The 19621-nt window shown below is 44.2% G+C and overlaps 1 protein-coding gene across 1 annotated transcript in view; it reads right to left on the reverse strand.

Moving 5' to 3' along the window:
- The window catches only part of Camk1d (calcium/calmodulin dependent protein kinase ID), a 386144-nt gene that overhangs the window by 25816 nt on the left and 340707 nt on the right, over positions 1–19621 (reverse strand). The window contains exon 6 of the mRNA XM_028764793.1: positions 7112–7187. Coding sequence (XP_028620626.1) covers positions 7112–7187 — 76 coding nt within the window. The remainder of the gene's footprint in view (positions 1–7111; positions 7188–19621) is intronic.

The following is a 19621-nucleotide window of genomic DNA, read 5'->3' on the forward strand; positions in this document are numbered from 1 at the left end:
CTAGCATCCTAGCATCCTAGCATCCTAGCATCCTAGCATCCTAGCATGGGGGACTATGGATAACGGTAGAGACTGCTCTGCCCAGTCACTGACAGGGAGTTGCATCCATTGTCATTCGAAATGTACAGCTTCTGAACCTCAAATGCATGGCTATGGCATGTTCTTCTTGCTTCTTTGCATGCCCTGTACCCACTGTCTGAAGTCAGAAGATTTTGAGGAGATAGGGCTAAACCATCTAGCACAGGAGATTAGTCTAGTCCCTGCCCTGAGCAGAGGAGAGGGCTTCCCATGTTCACAAAGGTCAAGTTTGACCAAGCAGGATTTGCATCAGAGATTAAAGGAACTGAGACTCTCAAGCCACGGATAGCATTCAGCACACACAGGACCCACAAGATGCCACCAATAAACCCAGCCAAAGCAAACTCAGGGATTATTTTAAACAAGTGTTGTCTGATGAACCAAAAGAGTCAATGCTAAAACAACAGGAGAAGAGCACGGGTGACTGTTATTGATCTTTAAAGCAAGAGAAAAGAGGGAAGGAATGAACTGGTCAGCTCTGGCCACCATGACCCAATAAGAGTGAAAGCTATATGCTGGTCATGTTTATCTTGACTGAGAAGGGTCACCACAGGTTCTATAAACATATCTGAGGCTGCCCATCTCCACTGATCTGAGCTCATGTCTGCACAGAGAGCTCTTGGCTTTAGTTCGTTTCTTGGGGATCACTTCTTAGGTGAGGGAGCACACTTACTTGTTGCTATACATGCTCTGTGACCATGCATGTACCATGAGGCCATGGGTCTCACTGTGATTCAGTATATGGACACTTACTTAAAAAAAAAAACTCCATTCTGAGCTTGTCAACTGTGATCCCATGCACATGGGTTGTGAGCCTCTGATGCTTTTCCTTGGAGATAGAATTTCTTTCTTCCCTTCCTCTTCCTTCCTGTCTTTCCTCTCCCCCTCCCTCATTCCCTTCCTTCCTTCTTTTGTATTGGGGACCAAGTCTAGGTCCTCACATAAACCTAGGTCCTCACTGCCTTAACAGTAAGTTATCCTCAGCCCCTAAAAGGCTTTTGCTTTTCAAAAAGGTTCTACAGTTCGCATCTGCACCTGGGAGCAGACCCTGTGTTCCAGCCCTCCCCACCCCAATCATACCCAGAAATAGCTTGACCCACCAGGAGTTCTGACACACTCAGGCTCACAGGTGAGCCTACCACTACCACCCCAATCCCTGACCTAACTGAGACCTGCCTGGGGTCCAGGAGACACAGGAATTCATGCCCAGCCCGAGACACTCGATCCTTCCAGTTTGCATCTACACCCAGGAACAGACAGGTCCTAAGTTACTCAGCCTGCCCTTGAACTTGCAATCCTCCTGCCCTAGTATTCTTAGTGGTCAGGATTACAGGCCTTTCCCACTAACTTACAGTCTAATTTAGTTCTACATTTCTATAGACATAATGTAGATGGAGGTGTCAAGGGTGGCCTGAAAGTTGTGATGGGCCCTACTCATCACAGCTGAGGGTGTGATAAGATGGTCACTGCCTGCTAGCAACAGCAGCTACTGTTCTTATGTTTACTAAACCTGTCTGGTACCAAGAATGAGAATCACCAGTGCAATACTGCAACCTGGGCTGGGGCCCTGAAATTATGTTGTAATCTCTTGTTCCTTCCCTGGAACATACGCATTCCATAAGGAGACAACTGTCAACTACTAGGACTACTTTGGCTAGAATCAGCTTTTGTGTGAGGAACTGGAGATACCTATATGCAAATGAAGCATTCTTTGCTCCGTTCTTAAGAGATAACTAAGTTGTACATACATACACAGGCACATCAATATTTATGTGACCTAGTTCGAAGGAGAGAAAAGAGTGGGAGGCCAGAGAAAAAGCAAGGGGATTGTTGCATTTTTGCCTACGTCAGTCTTCTAAGCAGACAGACAGGTCAGAGGTTGTGGCCAAGTCTGGCTGAGCCTGTTCAGCTTGCTTTCCTTGCCTTTGACCTACTTGATTTCTTCAGTTTGGGGGTGTGAATGTCCCTAGGATATTTCTCAGTTCTCATCTCAGCAGAAATCCAGCATGCTCCCCTGTAGCACCATGAGTCTCTGAGCATAATTTAGGGAAACAGTCATCAATCTCCTTGAAGTGAGAGTTTGCTCCATGAGACGTTCTTGCGCATCTTGAGAAGGGAACATTATCTCCTTGGCATGTGTCCTATCTTGGCCAGGTGAGGCACACCGCACTGGACACCAGCATACATTATCTTATCTTTCTCAGCAGCTAAAGCTCCATGGGTAAAGGCGCTTTGTGTAAATCCTCAGTATCAGAGCAAGGTCCCTGGCAGGGTCGGGACCCATCAAGTGTACTTAGAGTCAATGAACAGCCTTGACAGAAAAACGATTTCTCCTTCCACATGACGGATAACAGAGAAATGAGTGAGGAGACCCAGAGAGAGGCAATTTAACAAGCACCTGCACTGGCAAAATGAGCGATGTTTATGTGCTGTGCAGAGAGAAGAAAATGTGGTGATGTGGTCTGTCTCTGCCATTTTTTGCTGTAGTCCAATATCTCAGTGAGACAGGCTGGTCGATTAAAAATAATAGGGCAGTGTTCCAGAAATTGGAAGAGGCTAGCTTCTTTTCCACTCTGATGGAGAAGAAGAATAGGGAGGGGTCTTGGTGTGATTCCCCTGAGAAAGCTGGTTTCTCTGTGGCTTGTTTGTTGGTCTCAGCTTGCTCCATGGCTATGTGTACTCTTCAGATGGTGGCTGGATGAAGGGCTTTTCATGGTTGACCAACAAGAATGTTGAAGTTGCAAGAGTCTGAGATTGAGATCCATGGGTTTTATTTGAGTGTGTTTTTTGTGTGATGTGTACATGCATACATGTTCATGTTGGTATGTGCACATTCATACAGAGGCCAGAGGTGGACCTTAGTCATCTCTCTCAGTTGCTTTCCACCTTCCTTATTGAGACAGGGTCTGTTGCTGAACCTGGAGCCACCAATTGGTCAGTCTGGCTAGGCAGTGAGCTCCAGGATCCACTTGTCTCCATTTCCCCAGAATTGGGATTATGGATATGCCCCATCATGACCAGTTTTTCTACTGGTTCTAGGGAATCCAAGCTTAGGCCCTTAGTTTGGGTAGCAATCACTTTCCTGACTGGGCTATTCCCAAAGCTGCCAGTTTGGATGTTAACCCTGTTTCAACCTAGAGCCAATTATGTACCGTTTTTATCAACTTGGGCCATAGGGCCTTCCCAGGGAGACTTCACCAATCCTCCAAGTACCATGGCATACTTAGCCTTGGTCCAAATCCTTCCCCATTCAGATGTTTCATCTTTCCTTCTTAATCTTCTCCAGTCTTCTCCATAGACCTTGAATGGTACATCCCTTCCCACTGCCCAATATCCTTGTCCTCAATGACCACCTCTTCCTATGGACTCCAACAGCTGGCAGAGCACATGAGACCAATAGCCTCCAGTGTGTTATCATTAGGGTCAATGATTGTCATTCCTGTAGTGCTTTCTCTGTCTAGGAACTGACATTGGTGCCAGAGATATAAAGATGGCAAAGGCCAGGTGACTCTACCCGAATACTAGTGTACACAGCAGACAAGTTGGGTCCATAAGTGGGCTAAAATATCCCTAATGTTAAATTCAAAGTTAGTGTTTTTCTACATGTAGCCATATTACATAGAAAATTATACTCAGATAATTTTTAGACAGTGCCTTATCATGCAAAGACTGGCCTAAAACTTATTAAGTAGCTTAGGGAAGCCATGGACTCTCAATACCCCTGACTCTGCTCCCCAAATGCTGACATCACAAGAGTTATGCTACTGACATGCAGCTGACATCTGAACACCTTACAGGATATAACTAAAATGCCTGAAGTTCATATAGTCTCTGCTTGGGCTACAGAACTCTGGCTATCACCCAGCAAAAAAGGAAGTCCTTGTCTACCATCTTGGAATCTGACAAAGTCATGAGATGAACCTGAGGGTGTTTTCTAGTGGATGAGAGTGGTACCAAGAGAAAACCACCAAGCGTGAGCTTATCAAGTTCTTATTAAGTAGAAGTCAGGATTTATGGCATGTCTTCCTTTAAGACCAACTTGAAGTGCTGCATTGTGTCCCATTACTGGAAGAGCCTAGATAACCCACTGTTCAGACATACCCAGATACATGTCATATTCATACCTTGAAACTCAAAGATCTACATGGCATCTGTAATCATGTTAAGATATTCTAATATGTCTTCTATGTCTAACATGGACTGTAGCTCAGGGCACATGTGGCTAAGTGCCTCTTGCCGTCTACTCCTTACAGCCTTCTCCTCTAGTAGCACTGTGATTTTACTCTTCCACAATACCTCCAGGTTGAGTTGCCAAGCAAGATAATCCCATTGTCTTTGCCAATGGCTGGTTTAGAGAGGCTGCTAGAGAGATTGTCTTTATGTGCTCTCCTTGCTATGGGAAGACACACCAAGAAAGGGAGCCATCCACAGGCAAGAAGCAGAGGCTGACCCGGAACTTTAATGGTATTTGTTGTCTACAGAATTACATGCATCGATACTGGGCATCATTTATACTGTTGTACCTTGTTATAGCATAGCAGCTGGATCACCCCCTTACCTAGTTACAACTGCTTATTCAGTAATGACAAAGATGTATTGTTGTTGTTGTTTTTGTTGTTGTTGTTGGTGGTGGTTGTGTGTGTGTGTGTGTGTGTTTGTGTGTATGTGTTGGGGATGCCATGGAGGCCAAAAGAGGGCACTGGAGCTGGAGTTAGAAGCTGTTGTTAGCTGTCTATCATGGGTGCTAAAAGCCAAACTCCAGTTCTCTGCAGAGCAACAAGTGCTCTTGACTGCTGAGTCATTTCTCTAGCTTCTTACCTATAATTCTAAGATACACTAATCCATACTCATCCTCTTCAACTGCTGATATCCCTTTCTCTGGGAAGACCCTTCCAGACAACCAAGATCAGCCTCAACTACTGGCAGGAAAGGGCTAGGCTTTACTTACTTTGAGCTTTCCAGTCAAACTGGGAGACCTGTGAGAAGGATTATAGCTGGGGAGTTATGAGGCCACACTGAGTAACACTGTGTCCTTGTAACTGTCTGTTTACCTAGGATCAGGTCTAATTGTATTGTGCAGTTTTATTAGGGGACTAGTTTTACAACTCTTATTAGATTCTCAAAAGGGTCTCTATCCCCTAAAGCAAGAAACTAGTGCAGAAGATGCAGGCTTAGTTACCTTTGCATATCTTGGACCAATATACCTGACAGACCAATATAACTTAAATGGAGGGATTCTACCTTCATGGTTCAACGCAGTTGGGTACAGAGAGAGGCAGATGGTGCTAGGGTAAGAGAGTAATCAAGGCCATACTTCCAGTGAACTATATCCCTTAGCTAAGTTCCACCTCCTAGAGCTCTAGAATTTCCTAAAATAGTACCATCAATCAGGACCCGAAGAGTCTGTAGGGAACACTTTCCAGTTAAGCCATAGAAATGTTTGATATGCTTAGAAAGTGAAGACATATGTAACTGCACTATCTTAGTCTTAGCACTCACATATTTCCATAAAGGAGAATTCTATGGGGTATATCACAGTGGGCCAAAGTCCCTGTTGCAATGGCATGAACAAACCCACAGGAGCCATCACCCAAATCCACACTGGACTGCACAAGCTTCCTTATTGAATGTTGCTGTAGAAAGATCCTTTGCTTCCTTGGTAATGGGGTAAAGTGGCCCCGAGGACAGAGGATGCCATGTACTATCAGAAGCTCCTCCAATCACCGGCCCTTCTAGTCTTTGGTAAGGGATGTTTGTTTGGTAGAGAACATCCCTTCTTCGGGGATACTCAGGAGAGGAACTTCATTTCCTAGCAATTATGGAAGCTAGTTGGGCTAAACCTGCTATAAAAGCCTATCATATAATAAATATTTGCAGATATAACTGCAATTAAAAGCGGCTTTAGAGTAGGCTTAGGCAAAACAAAACCTAATGATACAGAACAGAAGGGCTGATCCTGAAATATCTAGGGTATGGACTAGCTGACATTTCCTGGATCAAGGAGGTAAGGCCTCCAGCAGGAAATGAGGCGGTCCAGCCATGTGTTTTGATTTCCATCTACTTTCTCCTAAATGTGATCTCTTTTGGAGACATGTTAGTGTTTTCACAGTGGTTTTTCAATCCATCCCTTACAAAGGCATGATGGCACGGGAGAATATTCTCTCTTATTGGATAATAGGTAAAGGAAAATTAAAATCAAAATAAAATCGCTATTTTATTTTTAAATTACTTTTTTCATTGTTTTTGCTTTTGAAATAGGATCTCTCTCTATAGGCCTGGCTGTCTCAAAACTCATGTGGATTACATTGGCCTTAGACCCACAGAGGTCTGTTTGCCTCTACCTTCCACGTATTGAGATTAAAGTTGGGTACCACCATGCCTGGATATACTCTTTTTTTAAGGTGTAAGATTGGTGTAAATGTTGATCAAGGCTGCTAGGAATGTATCTCTAATGTGGCACTTTGCTACATACATATCAGTGACTTCTCCAAGTTAGACAAAGAATTATCATATGATATAAATATCAGTTCCATTTTTAGACTCATACATTCATGGCCAAAGCAGCATTAACAAGAATCTAAAGGTGGCAGCAAGTCAGTTGTCCATGGGTGGGTGAGAAGATGAACTTAGGGTAGTCCAGAAAGTTGGGTGTCATTCCTGAAAGGAAGGAGAGTCTGGCATATGGTTCAACATGGATGAACTCTGAGGACCCATAAGTGAATAAGTTTATCACCAAGGAAGAATGGCTGTATGATCCCACTTCTATGAGGTCCCTAGAAGAGTCAGGTTCACAAAGACAGATGGTAGAATGAAGGGTATCAGGGGCTGAGGTGGGGGTGGTGCAGGGAGCTGCTGTTTGCCATTTGCAAACAGTCTCAGTCAGAGATGAAAAAAACATTCTGGAAATAGGCAGTGAGGGTACTGCTGAGGCAGACTTAATACTTCCAGAACGATAAAAATCTCTGTTATACATATTTTGCCTCAGTCAAATAAGTGGAGGAGGAGGGGAGCCATGATGGTAAGCAACACTTACAAGATATAGGCGATCACCCCGATGGACCAGCAGTCGACAGCTTTGCTGTATGGTTTCTGGGCGAGAACTTCCGGAGCTGAAGACAGATAAAGAAGAGTCACAACCCTGATGATTTAGATGTTGGAGGCCAAAAAAAGCTTACCTGGACTTTTCATTTTCTGATTTTTGTTTTTCCGTGTTGGCTCTTCAAGTTTCGAGCCACCAGTGAGTCTAAAACCTGGGCAGGGGACTAAGGAACCTAACTTATCAGCAGTAGAATGCTCAGCCTGCACTAAGACCTGGGTTCAAGTTCAAAAAACCCCAAGTTCCAAAGATATTTAAATAGATAATATCAAATGATCCATTTGTTAGCTTCTTTAAGTAGAGAGAGATGGAGAGGTGTGTGTGTGTGTCTAGAAATAATCACCCATCAACTGATCGAGAACTGTTCTGTGGTAAGCCCCATAGCTTTGTTAACATTGTTGTGAGAGATAATACTTAATTAAGGTGTGGAGTATGAACTGTACCCCCTAATTGGCTCAGGACAGCATCTCTGGGTCCTGTGAGATTTTGTGAGGTACCACGGGGACAAGGGTAGCAAGCACTTCCTGTGCCTTTATAGAGCCTACAACACAGTGAGAAAAGGGGGATCTGCTTGGAGCCACACTTGTTTTCAGATGATCCGTCTATTGGCACATTCACCTACCCCCGACAGAGTAGAGGGACTGCTACTTAATCTCACTTCATCTCTGAACCATTATTCCAACAAGAGTCATTGCTCCCAGGGGCCTGGGTTTATTTTGTACTAGCCCTGACTCCCATGTTCCCAGCCTTGGGGCCAGGGTTCAAGAACAGGTATCCACCTGGTGTCTGGCCTACAGCATCTGGTGCAGTTGGCACTCAATGTGGGTAAATACAGATGGCGCAGTAGACCTCACTGACAAGTGAAATCTCCTTTCCATATTAGACATATCTGCTTGAGACATCTTTAGTACACAAGTTATGGAATAACTACAAAGGTAGAAAAACTCAAAACAGAATCATTGATAAAGTCCTCGGTATGCCTAGAACTCTGTGTTCTATGAGATTTGGATGGCTCACTTACGCCAATATCCCTAGGGAAACATAATCATCATGACATTGTTCCAAAATTGTAGAAGACACAAGGGCACTGAGAGGTTGCGCCAGTTGTTTAAGCAATCCAGCCAGAAAGTGGCCTCTTTACCCACTTCTGCTCTGAAGGGACCACTTACTGCAGGCAGTTCCTAAGTGCTCCCTGCAGTGTGAGCTGCACCTGAGCTCAGAGAACAAGGGAAGGAAACTGAGTTTCACAGAAGTGATCTGTCCTGAGTTCACAGCCAGACACAGAGAAGTGGGCCAATCTGATCCTCACTCTGGATCTTTCTGTTAAACCATACTGTTTATCAGAGTAGGGACTTCTTCGGTCTATAAGAAAAGCCCAGGAAATCCACCACGGAATTCTTCCTTTCATTCTCTTGAAGATAAATATCTCCCTGAGCAAGAATAGGAAGGCAGAGGCTGGAAAGTGCTTGTCTCGCAAGCAGGAGGCTTGAGTATGAAATCCAGGACCCACATAAAACATTCTCAGTGTGGAAGCGTACTCGCAATCACAGTACTGATGGGGCCGAGGGAGGCAGTAGTGGAAGACGAATACCTGGGGTGTGCTGAATGGCCACCTAGCCTACTTGCTGAGTTCTAGGCCAGTGAGACACCATTTCCAATAATCCAGGGTGGACAGTGGTTGAGCCATGACAGACAAGGCTGTTTGTTCTCTGGCTTCCACTCAAAGGTGCACATGCATCTGCTCATATTCACACATCAGCTCAAACATGAGTGTACACATACATATACACATGAAAACATATATTTAAAAGAACAGGAAAGTATGCAAACTCCTGTTGAATTGTTGCTCATCAGAGAGAGGAATACAGCCCATGGATCACCTCAAATCTCATTTTACATTTCAGTCCTAGATTTTCTCAAATCTCTTGTTAGAATAATATAATAATAATAATAATAATAATAATAATAATAAAACAGAACAGAAATGCATTTGCACATCTGTCTTTTCTCTGCTACACTGGCCCTCATTAGCAAAAAGGCTTATAAACCTGTGAAGAGGGGTGGCAGGGGAGTTGGGGTGGGATTAACAACTGGAGAACCCTCCCATGGAGAGGTAGGAGCCCAGTGCATGATGGTCCTTTCCCCACTTACTCCGAGAGGCTATTTCTCAGCCTCCTCTGTTATGGGAAGCAACAAAGGGGAGCCACTTACCACAGTAAGTGTCCTTTTGACTTAGGAGGCTGACAGTTTGGACTGAGTGGTTACACTAGTGCAGATGGGGCTCAGGGACTGTGTCTGCAGAGACACTCTAGGGCCTGCTGAAAACTTTATCACAGGCATCGGAGACACCTGCACCATCTGATGACCACCCAGGTGTTAGGAGCAGAGTCAAGGTGGTGGGTAGTCCCTGGGCCACTGAAAAACTCCCAGGGCTCATTAGCAAGATGGCTAGCCAACCAGCCTACCACCTCACTGACCCAGGTGTCAAATAGCACAGAGGCACAGGGAATTAGTAACAGAGTAACAGCACAAACCCACTGTCACTGCACACCAAGTGCCCAGTGGTGACAGACACAGAGGGAAGAGTCACAGAGAAGGAAGCTGTCAGAATCTATGCTGGCTGCTTACATAGTATCCGAGCAAAGACTGGCCCATGCCCTGGGCCAAGATGTACAGTGGAGAGTAGAGACCGCTGCTCTGCAGACCTGCATCTCTCCAAGGATGCACTCACCTGTCTCGATTCCTTTTCCCCTCCCATGACTCTGTGTGTGTGGGGAGGCATCTCTAAAGGAACAGACCCCATTTCCAAGCCTCTACTTTTAGAAACAAGAAAGTGCTGGTGCTACCCCCACATTTCGCCTTGACTACGAAAACCACTAACACTCCAGGAGGCTGGCGAGGCACTGCAGAGAATTCAAAACAAGCAGATGACTCATAACATCTGACATGTTCAGATTTGTGTGTGTGCATGTGCACACACACGGAGCCCAGAGGACAACCTGGGCTGTCCTTTCTCAGAGAATATATATACATATATGATATATTATATTATATATAAATGCATAATATATAATATGTGTTATAAACATTATATTATAATATATATAGTTAACATATAAATATAATGTTATATTATATCATATATAATTATATTATATGAATTATAGTATATAAAATATGCAGTAACATTATATATAATATATTATTATATATAATTCTATATATTATAATATATATGTGTATATATCTATATCTATATATATATCTTTTTTTTTTTTTTGAGACAAGGTCTCTCCCTGGCTTGCAACTCACCAAATAGGCTAGACTAGATGACCAGTGAGCACTGGTTATCCACTCTTCTCAGTTTCCCTAGTGCTGGTATTATAATCCCATCATATTCAGCTTTAAAAACAAAAGCAAAAACAAAACCATAGGTTTTGGGGATTGAACTCAGGTCTTCATGCTCACAATGCAAACACCTTACTACAGAGCCACCTCCCTGGGCCTGTGATATTTGGGTTCTTGAAGGATGTACTTGTTAAAATCATTTTTATATTGTGGGACTCTACCCACACGGTAAAGTTTGTGGCATCAATCACATGACTAGAAAAGGTTTCTGGTTTGCATCTGGAGCATGGATGTCAGGGGGGAAGTTCTAAATTATCAATAAGCAAATATCAGGATAACAAGACTGTGGGTGGAAATATGTGCATTCTTCTGTGGTTCTTTTTGATGTTCTTATTTAAGCTATACTGAAAACAAAATACAAGTCATTTTTAATAAACTTGTAAAGCATAAACCATTTGCCTTTTGGTGAAGTTATTAATGCCCTGGGAAGTAAGACAGGCTGGAAAATATGACATAAAATGCTGGGTAAGATGGCTGCTGCTTGAGGGACTTTGAGGACTGTTGTTGAGTCCGAGGCCAGCCTGAGCTACGCAGAGAGTTCTTGGCCAGCTTGGGCTACAAAGTAAAACTTTGTTTCCAAAGCACAAGACCAGAAAACTAAAAACAATAAACTAAACACAAAAGAAACAAAATGTCAGACCATGAAGCAAAGTGCTTTGCAAGCCCCATTCCCAGTAGTTCCAAGTACACAAGCCCTGTGACAGGGCTCATGTTCCAAGGGCTGAGTTCTCATCTCACTAGCAATGTGATAGCTGGAACTGCAGGTGCTTTGGAACATTGTTTGGAAAAGCTCGCTGCAATGGCTTTCAATTCTTTCCTTCCATTCTACAGACATTCTTAGAAAACAAATCTCAGGGGCAGGGATGAGTGTGTAAGGCCCTCTGTTTAATTCCCAGTAACTGACAGACAGACAGACAGGCAGGCAGGCAGGCAGGCACGCGCGCGCGCGCACACACACACACACACACAATCTCTGTCTGTGTATCTATGTCTCTGTATCTGGGTGTCTCTCTCTCTCTGGGTCTCTCTCTGGGTCTCTCTCTGAGTCTCTCTCTCTGAGTCTCTCTCTCTGAGTCTCTCTCTCTCTCTCTCTCTCTCTCTCTCTCTCTCTCTCTCTCTCTCTCTCTCTCTCTCTCTCTCCTTTAGGCAGGTTGACATGGAGATCAAATTCTAAAAACTCCCAAAGCCAGCTCAAAGCTTTTCTCTGGTTCTTCTCCTGTGCTGGATCTACCTGTTCCTTCCCATTTTCTGTATCTCTTTTACCTGGGCAGTAACAGCTAGCACTGAGGGAGCTGAGTGCTTATTTCTGGACTTTTCTGAGGCCAGCTTTCATGGCGATGACCAGTCAAATGCCTTAGCACTGTGTTATCAGTTTCATACCAATTGGCAAAACTCTTCAGTAATTCTTTTTAAAAGGAAATTAATCTACAGCATCCAGTTGACAACCTTGGGGATGACAAATAAGTTTCTAGGTCAACGATGTGCGGAGTAGCTTCTGTGGACTTAGGAAAGAAACAGCACCTGTGAGCCATGCTGCTGCCACAGTTCCATGTGCCTAGAGATGCCAAGGGATTTTCCTCTTGAGGAGAAACATTCTCTTCTAAAGCACGCAGCAGAATTTACATGTGGTAGGAAATCCAGGCAATGATGTACCAAGAACCCTAACACTTTCCAAAGAGCATTGTTTCAATCCAGTTCACCTGAGTGGGGTTAATGATAAGAGAAATAGAGACAAAGCCCTGGCTTTTGGGGAGACAACCAAGCACTAGGCAGAACAGGAAAGGACCTGTTCTCCTGGTACAGTCTTGACAGAGATCGCTGTGGAGGAGGCTGTGGAGAGACCCAGTTACTTAAAGGCATTGAGAATTCCTTACATCTGGTAGGACCAGTTCTCTGATTGGCTCGGTCAAAGCCAGCCTTTTATACTTAGAGAGAATACTCATGGGCTGTGGAGTGGGAAATCTATCTGAGTGATACAGTTGGCTCAAGCCCCTCACCCCTTCAAGCCCCTCACCAAAATCCTCCAACCTACCAGCTGCATAGTTCACTGTGTCTGATGTCTCCCCTCCCTGCTTTGAGAATCACACTGTCTTCACATCCAGACTTCATGCTGTTGGAGACAGGGACACAGAGCAGCCAGCTCTTTTCTTTATTTTTTTTTAATTCTGGGATGAGCATAGCCTACTTTCAAGTGAAACCCAACCTAGTCACCACACAAGCCATCATTCTTATGAGATGATATGTTCACATTCCACACAAGTGGGTTATAAAGAGACCACTTCAGGAACATTCAGTGGGTACATGCAATGGTGGGTAGGGAGAGGGAAGGGGAAGGAGAGAGGGGGTGAAGGAGAAGGAGGAAAATAGAGAAAAAAAGAAGGGAGGGAGTGGAGGAATGAAAGCAAAGAAGAAAACTCAATGGATTTTTGAATGCCACTTACTGTTCATTAGGAAATATGTATATTGAGTGAAAGCAAGACCAATCATTCTGAGATCAAATGATTTCTCACAGAAGTATGTCTGTCACTCAAGCCATTCTTCTTCTTCTTCTTCTTCTCCTTCTCCTTCTCCTTCTCCTCCTCCTCCTCCTCCTCCTCCTCCTCCTCCTTCTGCTTCTCCTCCTCCTCCTCCTCCTCCTCCTCCTCCTCCTCCTCCTCCTCCTCTTCCTTCTCCTCCTCCTTCTCCTCCTCCTCTTCCTTCTCTTTCTCCTCTTCCTTCTCCTTCTTCTTTCAATAATTTATTTTTATTCACTTTACATCCCAATTGCAATTCTTCCACAAAGACCTTTCAGAACTACTAGGCTTCGCTCTAACAGGAGAAGGGTGTTACTTTATGAGATAATAGCTCAGAACTTCCTCCCTCATTGGGTTTAGGTACTCTTCATTTGGTTTTCCTCACTCATCCTTATGGAAGCTTACTTGGCTTGGAACAGTAAATCAGAGCTCATCTTTCTGTGAAGCATGTAGCCTCAGCAAGGCTTCAGAGCATCCCACAAGGTGTCAGAGTTCCCCACAGACAGAGCCCTCTGGATGTCCACATTTCCCTCTGGCTTTGTAGAAAACAGTAGGTCTAGAATTTAACATGAAGGGATTTATTACTGCAAGATGTAATCTACCCACATATGGAAAATTCCACTCTGTGGACAACAGAATCTAAAAACCAAGCTATTTTATATTGACTTAGGGAAAGTGTTCCTGGTGGGGTGGGGCCCCAGAGACATGGGGAAGAAAAAAAGAGAATTTCACGGACCTTTCATCTTGTTTTTAAAATTATTTAATTGCTGATTTTTCTTCTTGAAAGGGAGTTAGGGAAAAGATGTATCTGCGTAGAAAACAGGGATCAGCTGTCCTGTGCTGGTGGGGACATGGGACCCTAGAACAGTAATTTCCTCCCTTTCTGAGCATTCCAGAACATACCCAAAAGTGGCTTCTGCTAGGAGAGGAACAAAAGAGCCATCACTGTCACCCAGTTCAAGTTCATGTTGGAGGTGAGGTGTTCCCCTCTTTAGATACTTGTCTTACCCTTCCTCTTGCATGTCAAAGGTGATCACCTCAGTGGGTGAAGGACAGCAGCAAAGTCAGGAGGGTAAAGTCCTAGAATAAAAGTCAACAGTCTAGAACCAACGGGATTGGGGAGCATTGCCTGCTCTGTGCAATTATTTCATCAGTGGTAACTAGAGTGCCTCCTTTACTGGCTTTATAGGGCAAGGAAGTGACTCTGGCTACCACTCCAAGGAACATAATGTTCCTCTCCTCTTGGGCATGGAACTCAGACAGAAGCCAAGGAAGTAATTGGACACCAGCCACAGGAGCTGCCTTCTCAAGGCAGAGTGAGAAAGCAGAAATGCTTCACATGAGCTCAAGCATAGTCAGACTGAAAACCTGAAAATACGATATTTACTCTAAAAACCCATGGTGCCTATGCCTTAGGGTAGAGGTAGGAAGATCAGAAGTTCAAGGTCATCCTCAACTATATTTAGCAAGTCCATAGCTAGCCTGAGCTACATGAAACTCTGCCTCAAATCAACAAAAAGCAACTGTACATTGTCAACACCTGGAGTGAAGCAAAGAGTAGATTTATAGGTAGGCTTCTTCGCCATTATATCTCAGGGATATTATCATCTGTACAGGTGGCTGTGTCTGTCTTTCAGGATGCCTGTTGGTTTGGAGTAAAACATTAGTGAAATGAATGCATGTTCTGTGGAAGAACTGAATGTGATCTCTCTTGAAAAGAGACTGCAGGAAGCATGTGAGTCCTGGTCCTTCAGGAAGACTCAAGGAGAAAATGCATCTTTGGCAGATGAATGGAAATGGTCAACTACTGTGGTAGAGTTTCAAAGAGTGAGCAATACCATATATGACAGAGGTGGAGAGAAGATGCCTCTGATTATTTAGATTTGTATGAGACAGGGTCCTGTATAGCCCAGGCTGGCCTCAGACTCCTTATAAACATCATGGATGCCCTTGAACTTCTATGTTCCTGCCTTTCCCTTCCAAGTGCTAGGATGACTGGTATATTCTATCAGAGGTATGGTTTATGCTGTGTTGGGAATCAAACCCTGGGCCTTGCCCATGCTGAGTAAGCACTCCACTAGCTGAGCTGCATCTCCTGTGAAGATTTTTTTTAAACAGTAGGAAAGATGGAAGTTCAGAGATGAGAAAAAGAAAAGTTCTAGAGATCAAGGGGAATGAAACTCAGCTTTTGTGTGATTAGAACTTCAGACATACATTTTAAGTGAGTATTTGACCTGGAGGGAGAATTTCATTACAACAAGGAAGGGATGATGGATGTTCTTTGGTCTGTTTCAGGAGAATTCTTAGCAGCAATATTTTAAAACAAACAAACCAATACATGATGAGGGAATGCCCCATGAAGACCTTACCACGGATGAGGATCTGGATACAGCTAAGTCTGGAGCTATAGGACATGCCTGTATTGCTGGCTCTTGGGAAACTAGGCTGGGAAGATGATGAAATTTGAAGGGACCCTTGTGTCCATAACAAGATCTTGTGTCTAAAGAAACACACACACACACACACACCATACAAATCCAAACGTCAAAGCAGACCAAGCAACCATCTGAAGCACAGGCTTCACCAAGGCTTGTCTTCTATCGTCTTCTGCCTCAGAGAGTGCAAAGTTCCTGTGGGCAGCTCTGAACTCCTTTTGTTGTCATAGATTCCTTTGCAGTTTCCTACCCATGGCTTTAAGCTGTAATTTACTAAAACAGTCTATCACTAAAGAGCATCAGCCCACTCTGATGTTCCGCTAGCTCTTTGAATTTGGTTTCAGGTGTGAAAAGTCCCCACGGAGGCATCGCCTAGGCTGGTAATTACCCTTTGGACTTAAGCCGGGATTACTATGCCAACTCTACTGAGGCTAGTGTGTGGAAGTTGGAGGAATGAGGCTAAGGAACAGGAAGGGAGTGGAAAATCGCAAAGTAGCTGGGGTGAATGTGGAAGCAACTTGGAATTCCGTGGGCTGGAAGATTGGAATGTTTGGGTAAGGAATTTGAGTGTAGTGTGGTAAGAGATAACTGCTATGCTGGTGGAATGCATTTGGCCTCCCACCCTGTCTGGTTTAGGACTGACCAAAGTACTTTATTCTCAAGGTAATCTGTTCTTCTGAAGTCTGACAAGAAGTTACACTTGGCTTTTCCTTGTGAGCTCTGGGTCCTCATGTCTTTTAAAAAAAAATCATAGTAAGAGGAAAAATCAATTTAGGATAGGACAGAGAGCCTAGCTGTGGGGTGCTAGCCTAGCATGTGCAAGTCCCTGGCTTTGATCTTTAGCTCATTCTGCTGACAAAAAGCAATTTAGTGTGGCCATACATGCAAGGCTGGGTTTATTCTGTCCACATTCCAATAATGAGCTTTCCATCCACATTTATGCTGGCTCCTGGGAAGAGGGATGAAGAACAAAAACAGGTTGCCTAGAAGCCTCCCCATTAGGGAGCCCTGTCTTTTCAAACAAGTGGAGTCTAGTTATAGCACGCAGCAGGGAATGTTTGCTGGGGGTTATCACTGCCAGGATGGTGTGAAAGAAAGAAATGGAAGAGTCTTATTTGGACCATCTGCCTACCGTCAGCTCCGCATGACAAGTTATCAGCTACATCAGATTTCATTTTAGCTCTGACCTGGGAGAGGATAGGGACAATGGTGGGATGCATTCAGTCAGCTGCCAAAGCATAACACCGTGAGAGAGCGAGCGAGAGCAGAGCTCTGCCTGTAGACTCTACCACAGGGAGGAGAGGAGCTCTGGGCAAAGATCAATGCAGATTACTCAGGCTGCTGCGGACAACAGAAAGGAGAGATGCCATCAAATTAATACAATTTCCTCCTGTCTGTGTGAGGACAGAGATAATGGCAGGAGTTCCTTGGCATATGGCCATCACATATCTACAGAAGTGCATATTTCTTGGAACAACGATGTTCTACTATCCCTTTGAATTTGGTTTCAGGTGTGAAAAGTCCTCACAAATGTGTCACCTTGGCTGGTGATTACCTTTGGACCTAAGCTGAGACTGCTATGCCAACTCATATACTGAACTCAGTGGTAGAACATCAGAGTGGAGAGGGCCTGGGTTTTATCCTTAATACTGTCCCCTCTCCCCACAAAAATTAAAGAGCACACGTTGTCTAGCATGTTTGGTTATGTATGATAAAACAAGAACCTTCTCTAGATGGAAGACTTAGCATCACCTTATCCCCAACCAGCGGTAGAGGTCTGTAAGAACATGTTTCAGGAACTGAGGGGATGGCTCAGTTGGAAATGTGTTTGCTGAGGACCCAAGCAAAAACCAGGCACTATTCTCTGATAGTGGATGGATAACGAGGAGGAAGAGAGAAATGGATCCCCATAGCTTGCTGGACAACCAGTCTAGCTGAATCCATGGTTTCTAGGTCCAGTGAGAGACTGGATCCCATAAGATAAGGTAGAGGGTGAGTGACAAAGACACCTGACAGTGCCCTTGGATCTCACACAGACACTCATGTGTATACACCTAAATGAAAATGAACTCATGCCATATACACATATAAACTAAAACCAAACAAACAAACACTTGCATTCGGTCCTGCTATGACTGGTACCAGCTACAGGCTAGGTTATCTTGAAGATGCTGGGTTCTAATACTAACATTGTAGGGATCCACACTTCTGGTTTCCAAGCCCTCCTCCAATCTTAAATCTTGACCCAAGTTTTAAAAATTCAGTGATCTCTGAATTCAGCACATTCCTCTACAATGGGTGGAAAAGGAAACATCCTAAGAACCCTGACCAACTGCCCTCTCCAGCTTCACTGAAGGAAGAACAAAACCAAATGTGCTTGAGCTACCTTTAGACAAGTTAATGCAGAAATAGACTAATGGTGCCTGCCATCGCCGGGCTAGGAATACTAAAGACACGTTTTGGAAGGATATCAGGATGGTTCCTTGTATAGGACACTAGAGACTCGTCAATCAGCCATGACTTAAAATTGTGCTCATGTAGTTCCGACTATAAATAAGATGATGCACCCAGGTGCTAATGGGCTTTCCCAAGTCAAGATCTATCTGGGAATAGTAGTGGTGTTCTGGGAATAAAATACTGCAGAGTGATAAATCATTGCTCAGCAGGAGCCAATAATGAAAGCTCTCACTTTAGAACCATAGTGGCTCAGGTAGAGTCCTCGCCACCAACCGCCTTCCTCTCTCTACATCAGTACCCGGGTGGGAAGAGAGCAACATGACTCTACTTTTGAGAGACACAGTCACGTGACCTGTTCTCTCAAAGTTTATTATTATTTGTTATTTTTCAAACCAGAAGTCCTGATTGTGGTTCTTGAATCTGAGCAACCATGTTAGTATACAGAAAAATGAAATGAATACACTACACACACACACACACACACACACACACACACACACACAGAGAGAGAGAGAGAGAGAGAGAGAGAGAGAGAGAGAGAGAGAGAGAGAGAGAGAGAGAGAGCGCTCCAGGCTCTCCTGTACTAATTACCTCTGTTGTCACCTCTGTTCACTATCAGTTACATGATTGAGATAAATGTTTCCTGTCACATACTCTGTGACCTCAGGGGACCCATTTGGACATTTTAATTAATTCCATGGATCAGATACTCTAACTGAAAAAAGTTTTTAGTTGTGACTTCGCCTCTTGTTGGTGGCATCAAGGAGAATGGAACCCTTGTCTTAATTAAATGGATTCCACGTCCAGGTCTATATCACACTGACAGACAGCATGTACCTCTGAGCAGCCCATTGCCATCAGATGGACCAATTATGTCTCCTCATTATTATTACCAGATAGAACTCACTTGTAGCAGCCTGTTCTCCAAGCTGAAGGCATCTGGTCCATTCTCATAGATGCTACAGGCAGCAGCAGAGAGGAGTCTAGGGCTTATGCACTACCTGTAACTCTCCTTGTCTTTGCCTGAGCTCCACCCTCCTTCAGGTCTTCAGATCTCTTGGTTGGGCTAGCTACTGATGATCCCTCTCCTTACCAGGACTTTACAGTTTGCCTGTGAAATACACTGGTTGTGTTGTGTTTGAAATACATAACCATATGTATTTCACCTGTACTGTATACCTTTGCCATACATGCTTGCAGTGGGAACACAATACCAGAGATGGAGTGATGATGCTTATTGTCACCTTAGTGACAGTCTGCATGGGCCACACGACCCCATATGTAGAACCAGGGAAGATGGCTCAGTCAATAAAATGCTTGCTGTGCAAACATGAGGATCAAAATTCTGCCCTATTGTGCCCGTAAGAAGCCAGCTATGGTAGTAAAAGCTTGTAATCCCAACAGTGGGGAAGCAGTAGGAGGATCCCTGGGCATGCTGGCCACTCAATTCAGCCCAATCGGCATGTCATAGGTCCCAGTGAGAGACACTGTCTCAAAGATAAGGTCGATGGTGTGTGAGGACTTCCACCTGAGACCATCTTTTGACATCCATCCATGTGCATGCTCCCTCCACATACACACCCTTACCTGTGTTCCTCAGATAACACAGGGGTGGATTCACTTACTTATTTTCC

This window comes from Grammomys surdaster, unplaced genomic scaffold (assembly GCF_004785775.1).
Source record: "Grammomys surdaster isolate TR1022 unplaced genomic scaffold, NIH_TR_1.0 146, whole genome shotgun sequence".
Classification (NCBI taxonomy): domain Eukaryota; kingdom Metazoa; phylum Chordata; class Mammalia; order Rodentia; family Muridae; genus Grammomys; species Grammomys surdaster.